General features: G+C 34.3%; 1 protein-coding gene across 5 annotated transcripts in view; it reads right to left on the bottom strand.

Annotated features, from left to right (window-relative positions):
• Positions 1–5,385: 5,385 nt before the first annotated feature.
• Positions 5,386–10,213, bottom strand: part of GPR174 (G protein-coupled receptor 174) — a 40,486-nt gene continuing 35,658 nt past the window's right edge. For all 5 annotated transcript variants that reach the window (XM_042241736.2, XM_042241737.2, XM_042241735.2 and 2 more), the window contains one exon: positions 5,386–10,079. In XM_042241736.2, coding sequence (XP_042097670.1) covers positions 8,533–9,534 — 1,002 coding nt within the window. In that variant the 5' untranslated portion in view covers positions 9,535–10,079 and the 3' untranslated portion in view covers positions 5,386–8,532. The remainder of the gene's footprint in view (positions 10,080–10,213) is intronic.

Raw genomic sequence — 10,213 nt, 5'->3', positions numbered from 1 at the left:
CAGCTCTGGGATGGGCCACGTCTGTTTTGTTTGTTTGTTTTTTAATTGGAGGCTAATTACTTTACAATATTGTGGTGGTTTTGGCCATACATTCACATGAATCAGCCATGGGTGTACATGTGTCCCATATCCTGACCTTGCTTCCCACCTGCCCCCCCATCCCATCCCTCAGGGTCATTCCAGTGCACCAGCCCTGGGCACCCTGTCTCATGCATCAAATCTGGACTGGGGATCTATTTTACATGTGATAAAATACATGTTTCAATGCTATTCTCTCAAATAATCTCACACTTGCCTTCTCCTACAGAGTCCAAAAGTCTGTTCTTTGTATCTGTGTCTCTTTTACTGTCTCACATATAGGGTCATCATTACCATCTTTCCAAATTCCATATATATGTGTTATTATACTGTATTGGTGTTTTTCTTTCTGACTTACTTCGTTCTGTATAATAGGCTCCAATTTCATTCACCTCATTAGAACCTATGATTCAAATGCATTATTTTAAATAGCTGAGTAATATTCCATTGTGTATATGTACCACAGCTTTCTTATCCATTCGTCTGTCAATGGACATCTAAGTTGCTTCCATGTCCTGGCTATTATAAACAGTGCTGTGATGAACATTGAGGTACACGTGTCTCTTTCAATTCTGGTTTCCTCAGTGTGTATGCCCAGCAGTGGAATTGCTGGGTCATATGGCAGGTCTATTTCCAGTTTTTGGTTTTTTTTTTTTTTAACATGAAATCTGTTTTTTTTTTAATTTTAGTAAATTAAACATTTCAAAAGTTTCTCAGTTTTAATTTCTAAATGAGTAAATAACAATAGGCATAATCTACATAAATGTGCTTTGACATCTTCAATAATTTTTAATAAATGAAAGGGGTCTTAAAGTCAAAATTTGACCACTGTTGTAGTAAAATTGTAACTTTACAATTTTGTATTGGTTCTGCAACACATCAACTTGAATCCGCCATGGGCATACACGTGTTCCCCATCCTGAACCCCCCTCCCTCCTCCTTCCCTGTACCATCCTTCCAGTTTTTTAAAGAATCTCCACACTATTCTCCATAGTGGCTGTACTAGTTTGCATTCCCACCAACAGTGTAACAGGGTTCCTTTTTCTCCACACCCTCTCCAGCATTTATTGTTTGTAGACTTTCTGATAGCAGCCATTCTGACCAGCGTGAGATGGTACTTCATTGTGGATTTGATTTGCTTTCCTCTGATAATGAGTGATGTTGAGCACTTTTTCATGTGTTTGTTAGCCATCTGTATGTCTTCTTTGAAGAAATGTCTGTTTAGTTCTTTGGCCCATTTCTTGATTTGTATATATTGATGCATACTTGCATCTCTGGGATAAGTCCCACTTGATGATGGTGAATGATCTTTTTAATGCCCTACTGAATTCAATTTGTTAGTATTTTATTGAAAATTTTTCCATCTATATTTTCCAGGGATATTGACCCATAATTTTTTGTTTCTAGTAATGTTCTGGTTTTGATAGCAAGATAATGCTGAAATCATAAGATGAGTTTGGGAGTGTTTCATTCTCTATGATCCTTTTTTGGAATACTTTAAGAAATATTGGTGTTAATTCTTCTTTATAAGTTTGTTAAAATTCATCTTTGAAGCAATATGATTCTGCTGTTTTCTGAGAGACTTGTTTACTGATTCAAACTCCTTAGTAGTAAATGGTGGATTCAGATTTTCTATTTCTTCCTGATTCAATCTTATAAGTTGTATGTTTTTAAGAATTTTTCAATTTCTCCTAGGTGAGCCTATTTGTTGACACATTGTTGCTTATATTTCAAAGTTTTTGATTACTGACTCAATTCCTTGTGTACTGGACAAATATTGTACGGTCTGTTCATATTGTTTCTTCCTAGTTCAGTTTTGATGGACCTTATGATTCTAAGGAATCATCCATTTCTTCCATGTTATCTATTTTTTTTTACTTTGATGACATATATTTTTTCATAGTAGTCTCATAAGCTTATATATTTCTGTGTGGTTAGCTATGGTTTCTCCTCTTTTATATCTAATTGTATTCATTTGAGTCTTCACTCTTCATTTTTTAATCTCACTAAAGGTTTGTCAACTTTATTTATTTGTTTGAAAAATCTACTCTTGGCTTCATTGATGTTCTCTGTCTCTCTCTCTCTCTTTTCCTTAATCTTCATTTTGTTATTTTATACTGCAATCTTTATTGTTTCCTTCTCTTTCCTAACTTTGAGTTTGCTTTGCTCTAATTTTATTAATTCCTTGAAGTACAGTTTTAGGTTTTTTATTTGTGATATTTCTAATTTCTTAATATATACATTTGCCACTATAAACTTTCCTCTCAGAACTGCTTTTGCAGTGTCCCATAGGTTTTGGTCATTTGTGTTTCTATTTTCAAATGGCTTTAGATATTCCTTGATTTTCATTTTTATTGCTTTGACCCATTGGTTGTTCTGAAGTGTGTTGCTTTGTTTCTACATATTTGTAGATTTTCTCTTTCCATTTTCCTGTTAATATCTGGTTTCATATTAAAAATGTGTGGTCAAATGAGATACTAAATATTATTATTTTAATCTTTTTACATTTGCTAAGATTTATTTTATGTCTTATATGATCTATACCTGAGAATGTCTTGTGTGTACTTGAGAAGATTATGCATTCTCCTGTTGTTGGATGGAATATTGTATAAATGTCTTTTAGGTTCACTTGCTATAATGTATGGTTTAAATCCATTGTTTCTTTCTTGATTTCCTCTATGGATGATTAGACCATTTTTGAAAGTGGGGTATTAAAGTTTCCTGGCTTCCCTGGTGGTTCAGTGGTAAAAAATCTGCCTGCCAATGCAGATTTGATCCCTGGGTTGGTAAGATACCTTGGAAAAGATAATGACAACTCACTCCAGTATTTTTCCTTGGGAAATCCCATGGACAGAAGAGCCTGGTGGGCTACAGTTCATGGGGTTGCAAAAGAGTTGGCCACGACTTAGGGACTAAATAACAACGAATTAAACCCCCTGCTATTATTGCATTACTATTTATCTCTTCAGAGCTATTGGTGTTTACTTAAAGTATTTAGGTACCTCAATGTTTGGTTTGCACGTATTTATGATTGTTACATCTTCTTGATGCATTAATTCTTTTAATGAAGCATATCTTAACTTCTCTGTATCATATCCTTTCTTTATTAAACTCAGTTTTGTCTGATATAAGTATAGCTACCCCACTTTCTTCTGGTTTCCACTTTCATATTTTTTTTTCATCTCTTCACTTCAAGTTTATGTGTGTTCTTACATCTGAAATGGGCCTCTTTTAGACAGTATATAGTTGGGTCTTGTTTTTCTTTTTTACACCCATCCAGTACCTTTTGATTGATAAGTTCAATCCATTTATATTTATACTAATTATTCCTAAGTAAGAACATATTTATAACATCTTATTAATAACTTTCTGACTATTTTGTATTTCCATTGTTTTGTTTTCTCTGTGTCCTTACATACTTTCATAAATTGGTTAGTTTCCATGGTGGTGTTCTTTGTTTCCCCTCTCTCTTTGTCTTTTGTAGATCTATTCTAGGTTTCTGAGTAGTCCATTTTCAGTTAATAGCAACTTATCTTTGCATGCCTATAAAAGCTCTACCCTTTTACTCTTCTTTTTTATATAATTGATGTAACAATTTACTTCTTTTTATGCCACATATTTGCTTATAATGCAATTTTTGTAGTCATAGTTATTTTTTCTACTCTTCCTTCTTTTTTTTTTTACTATAATTGAGTAATTAATACAACATCCTAATATAGAGTTATGGCTTTCTGGATTTGACTTTCATCTTTACCCATGTGTCATGTACTTTCACAGGTTTTCCTGTCACTGATTAGTGTTTTTTTCATTTCACCTTGAAGAATTTTCAACATTTCTTGCTAGGCAAGTCTAGTGGTAGTGTACTCCCTCAGCAATTGTCTGTCTGGGGAAACATTTATTTCTTCCTCTTATCTGAAAGATATCATTGCCAGATAAAGTTTTCTTTGTTGGCAATTTCTATCTTTCAACGTTTTGGATATATTATTCCACTCACTCTTGACCTTAGAGTCTCTGCTGGTACTCCAATATCTTCTTTTTGTTTTGCAGGAGCTTCAGAAGCAAAGCTGAGAGGAAGATACAGGGGTGAGAGTGATAGGCCTAATTACAGCCCACCCCTACGAAGGAGCAGTTTTTCTATTATTCCTCGAAGATATCCAAGAAGGCAAATTTAAGCCCTTAAATAAGGGCTATGCCTATAGATGAATCAGAAAATTTTCAGTAAGGAGTTAGATGAAGAGAACCTAGCCAACAAAAAGTATAAGAAATATGGTCTTGGAAAAATCAAGTAAGTGGTTAAGACTGAGGAAGTACTGCTGAAGAAATTGTCTGTGTTCAAGAAAGTTATAGCTCACCTCACACCCCTCAAACACACATCACATCCTTTAATTGTTGAGGAATAAATAAGTTGAAAGAGCCATACTTACTTGAGAATTTATCTTTTACTTTTTTCCCCTCAAAATATAATACAGTGACAACAGTGGGGTCACTTCTGAATTGGCGTCAGGAAGGCACATAGGGGGAATGCACTTTATTTGAGGACATTTAAAGTGTGGGCAAATCCCATATTTAAATCCCATTATGTTCTTGAAGTCTACCAAAATATCAGAAATTTCTTCTTAAGAAATCCTTTACCACTTCCTAGGAAAACTTTTCTGCAGCAGTCAAAATGTGTAATTTATAACAACTTTGTTATTTCAGAAGACACTTGGGCCTCCTGAAAGCACTAGGAATATAGTGAGATGAAAGAGTTGCTAAAGTGGAAGAAAGAAAACTAGGATGAGAGGAGAGACAGAGACAATTGTCCTGACTTCACTTTTTGTTTTATTTCATTATGTTTATGGAAATATGTTTTACTAAGAGCAGAATGATACAGTGAATGACAGCTTTTCCTCTGCTAAACTATACAGAAAATCAAAATATTGGGTCTCAAAAACTCTTAAGACTAAATAAAAAACATTCCTTCTTTCCCCTCATCTCCTTTTCTTCCCAAAAGACTATACTCTAACAAGTACAAGTATTTAAGTCATTAGAATAACTTAGTCAACAAGTGAGGATGGGGAATAATCTTAGCAGAGTGTGGATAGTAAAGATTCTGTTTATGGGAAGAGTGGAGGGCAAGTGTAAGGTAGATTGGGGAAGTGGTTTATCTTTCCATTTGAGAATAACATGCAACACTCCAGAAAGAAAGGGAGAGTAGAGACTCAGAGAACTTACTATCCATGTAGGTGAGAACACTGACAAAGATTCTCAATTACATCAGTTTGCTGAAAAACTGGCTATATATACATGGAATTCTGGAGACAGAAATTTTTATGCAAATACAAAGATCATCTTTATTATGAAGATGTGTATTATAAATTATAAATATAAATATGTTACAAAGCAACATTTTCACAGTATATTGGGAATAAAAGCGAAAAGATGACATAAAAACGAAGTTGCACTAGAGTTCCACTTATGAACCCTTTCAGACCAACATAGTTTGTTCTGTTGTCCATAAGGCAGATGGGTCCTTTTCATGGAATCACAGATTAATAGAATTAGTTGCTTATCCAAGTGACAATGAAAATGTGTACACCGTTTGAACATAATAATAATAACAATAATGAGAATAATAATGACATGGGAATCACTCCAATCAGTCCCAGCTGCCTTGGGGGAGTCTGTACTGGCCTTAGAATAGTATGCCTGGAGCAAAACTGAACCAAAAAAATTACTGAGGACTCTAGAGTCTACATGCCTGGCTGCCTCTAAACCTTACTCTGACTTGTGAATGTAGCCTGATAGTTGCCACTTAAAAGTAAAACATAACTTGTATCTTTTTGCTCTGGCCTAAACCTAGTATAGGCCAAGTATTAGTATAATAAATAGGTATTTGTACATATGCATGTATGTGTGTGTGTGTATATATATATACACATATATATATATATACATATATATATATATATATATGTGCTATATATATATATATAGCATCCCATCATGGTAAGTAAAGTAGGTGTTTACTTACCATTTGTAATCTGAAAGGCACTGCTGTAAGACCCACTTTCTTCAAAATATCATTCTTTCTAGTCTGTTTCAGTGTTTTTGATCACTCAATTAAAACAAAATACTTACACTTTGAGATAAAATTCATCCCTAAGGCCTAGAATTCAGATAACCCTAGGCAAATTAATATTAAGCTAACATCAGTCCTTAGTACCTTAGTGTGAATAGACTGATCAGTTACTGACTAGATCAAGGGAATAGAAGACAAAGCATATTCATGGTGAAAAGGGGTTAATAAAGTAAATCACAACATTAAATACAAACTTAGATGGGCAAACCTGAAGAGAAAGGGTGGTTCTTAGCTAAGCAGCATAAGAATACTGGATACTTGTTCTCTGTGTACTTTTCTCAAATGACATAAATAATTTTCAAGGACTCCTGGACTGCTTCATAAATGGGCTCTAACCTCAACATTTCCTCTAAGAAGTTCAGTAATCTCCTGGAAATATTTTTTCCTCTTTAAGATAACAGGTATGTTTAAAGTGAAATTAATACATTAATGAAATTAAATTACAGGCCTCCCCCAAATGATCCTAAAAGTGTAGTTTATGATAATATAGAAACTAGTAAATATATATTATGTAGACAAGTCTCTCATTACAAGTATACACAAAATTATTACTTCTGATCCCATTACAACACTAAATTATGGTCAAACACAAATCACTTTAAAGCAAATAGACTAGACATAGTTACAGTTACTCATTTTAAAGCACAATTCACCACTCTTTTAGAACTCATTTAACACATCAAAATATGTACCTTACCATGAACAATTAGGAGATAGACACATACATTATTGCTAGCAGTAAAAAGTCAGTCTTCTAACAGGATAATATTTTAATAACAAAATACAAGGAAATCAACACTAGTCTAGAGAAAACATTAGAAAGTTTTCCATTCATCTAAGATATTAAAATTCATTTTGATTTTGCTAATCCCCCCAAACGCATTAATATCATAACTGTGTGTCTAAAATAACTCCTTTCCTGTAAATATGATGGAGCTCTTCTTTGATTTTCACGTTCCTTCCAGGCCAGAATTATCTGTGTGTTATATACCTCACAGATTTTAGTTAAAGCATGTTTTAAAAGTTAGAGCTGTTTGCCAAAATATTTTTCAATGTATTCTAATATTTATGACCTCAGGTTTAATTGTTACTCATATTCTGTGTCTGTTTCTTGCATACTAGATCTAAACAGGTATTAGTAGGCAAAGGGTTTCCATAGGTGCCCAATGTTGCCAGTTAAGTTGACTCTCCCAGCTGCCTTGGAAGAGGCTGTATTGGCCTTAGAATAGTATGACTGGAGCAAAGCTGGATCAAAAATGTTACTGAGGACTCTAGAGTCTACATGCCTGGCTGCCTCTAGACCTTACTCTGGCTTGTGAATGCAGCCTAATAGTTGCCACTTAAAAGTAAAAAATAACTTTTATCTTTTTGCTCTTGTCTAAATTTAGTTCACTGCTTCTTGTATAGGCTCAGAAAGTGCAGTAACCTCTCAGGTACCTCAGTGTCACTCTAGAAGCATAGTGGACACTTTCTTTATTTGAAAGATATATACACCTTCAAAGGTGCAGTCTGGAAATAGTTTAAGAGAATCAGAACTGTGGTTATCACATATCTGCTTTCTCCTGGACCTTTAAAGACAATGTGGGTCACATTATATGAACTTTGACAAGCTACCTGTCCTGGATAGATTAAATATGGCAATTTATACAGTCATAGACAGTATGTGAATTAGTTTCTTGTTCTTATTTTAAACATATCAGAGGCCTGAGTTCAGATTTTCATTCTATTAATAGATGTGATAGATGCTTTTTCATACTGATACTTAAATGAAGGAAATAGTTATTTGAGTCTTCAAACTCATGAGTATAATCACATATAGGAGATCAAAATGGTCTGTGTTTATAACACTATTTCACAAAATAATATATTACCTATCCTACTTAAAGACAACTAAAACATGATATTGGGATATAAACTGTGATTACTAGTATAAATAGACAACTATATTGTTTCTAAATACAAAGAAATTCAGTATCCATTGTAACAAAACCAAGTGCTTAAAATGAGTTCAAGTTAATTGTCTCTCTGTGTCTTAGGTTCATAGATAAAACTACTGACTCCTGCTGAAAGCATGTGCATATAGTATGTCACTGAAATTTTAGAGCTTAAATCTTAAAGACTTGATGATAAATTACTACAAGGACATCTCAACATTGATGATAGTGGAATATAATGCTCTAAATAGATTGTGTTATGAAAACGTGAAATCTTCATATAGATAAGATAGAGCATAACTGAAAAGCTTTGAGTGCTTGCTGTGATTACTTCCCAGTAGCTAGGAGTATTACAAATATGTAATAATATACTTCAGCCCACATCCATTTTTTTTTAATTTAACATAATTCAGTTGACAAGATAGATGTGGTATGGTTGCTCACAAGTGATTTTGCATGGAGTTTTATGTTATCATGCAAATCTTGCCTTGAAAGCCGTCTTCTGAACTCATCAGTGGTAAAGTAGTATATGATTGGGTCAAGGCAGGAATTCAGACTAGCAAGACACAAGGCAACAGAATGAAATATTAGAATCACCCTTCTGGCTAGGCAGCTTTTAATTTCATTGGACTTGACCAGGAAATCTAAAGGAAAACTGAAGTGATAAGGTGCAAAGCAAATTAGGAAAACTCCTGCACAGGTTAGAATCATCTTCAAGGCTTTCTTTTTCTCTCCAAGGTCTTGTGCAACAGGATATTTATCTTGCAATGATAAAACTGTTTTCCAGGTGCAAAACAGGACGATCAGAAGAGGAGTGATAAACCCAATCAACTCGCCAATGGTCATCATGACAACAGACTGAGCTAGATTGACATTCCTGGTAGGAAGATCCACAAAGCATTTGGTTCTGTGGCTAGGGGTGTCATCATTTCTTCTGAGGAGAGGAAATAGCAGACAGGCAAGGCAGATTATCAACCAGCCAGAAATGCTGATGTATAGGTCATACTTCTGTTTACAGTCATGGAAGCGAAAGGGGTACAAGAGAAACCAAAATCTTCGCACACTGATGCAGACCAAGAAGTAGATGCTTGCATACATGTTGACATACTTCAGATAGAAACAAAACATGCAGAGGCCAGACCCGAATGGCCAGTCATGATTCAAATAGTAAAAGATCCTCAGGGGCAAGGAGAGGACTTGTAGTAAGTCAGCAATGGCCAGGTTTATCATGAATATCACAGCCCGTTTGGTTTCTTTCATATAACCATAAAATACCCACAAGGCTAATATGTTCCCTATGAGACCTGGCACAAGAATGACAGTGTATGTCACAGCATAGATGAAGTATCGGAAATCTGTATTGTCTCTATTGATCTCATAACATGTATCATTAGCAGTCATGCTTGTTTCTAGAGAAGCTGCCTTTGCTAAATGGTGGTTAAAAATCTAAATTTGCAATCTACTGCTGCTCTTTCTGAAAGATTGATCATCGATGGGCTGGAGAAACTGAATATAGAATAACCTCCTTTTTATTGCATTGGTCAGAGCTTCTAGACATGATTTGGGGGGTTTTCAAAGAACTATCTGCATGTTTGCTTTGAATTTATCTACATTAACTACATGGAAGTCTAATGTGCAAGCACATATGACAAGCTGTTATAATTTCCCCTTCTTGTTACTCAGTTAAAAGGCCTTCTGAGACATCATGATGACTGATCCTCTCCCATTTGGATCATGAATGTGCCATATAGAAGCTCTTCAAATTCCCATACGATGGTAGTCATCTCTTTACTGGTGTTTGGCAGGTTGTTTTTCTCTTTTTTGGCTCACATAGAAGAAAGGTTGACTCTAGTACTCAGTGTGTCTACAACTCTTCAGAGATGATTGACTTGGATGGGTCAGCTTCCTGGGATTTTCTCAGTTATGTGTTGAAAACAAAGTCAGAACTGCAAATTTAAAAAAAAAGTAAGCCAATTATTGTCTTGCAAAAATAATAAATTTTTTAAAATTAATTAAATTTTTAATTTAATTAAAATTAAAATTAAATTTTAAAAATCTTGTTTTTGCAAAAACAAAGAAA

The sequence above is a fragment of the Ovis aries genome, chromosome X, assembly GCF_016772045.2.
Source record: "Ovis aries strain OAR_USU_Benz2616 breed Rambouillet chromosome X, ARS-UI_Ramb_v3.0, whole genome shotgun sequence".
Classification (NCBI taxonomy): domain Eukaryota; kingdom Metazoa; phylum Chordata; class Mammalia; order Artiodactyla; family Bovidae; genus Ovis; species Ovis aries.
The sequence above is the reverse complement of the archived record's forward strand: the minus strand, read 5'-3'. Positions and strand labels throughout refer to the sequence as shown.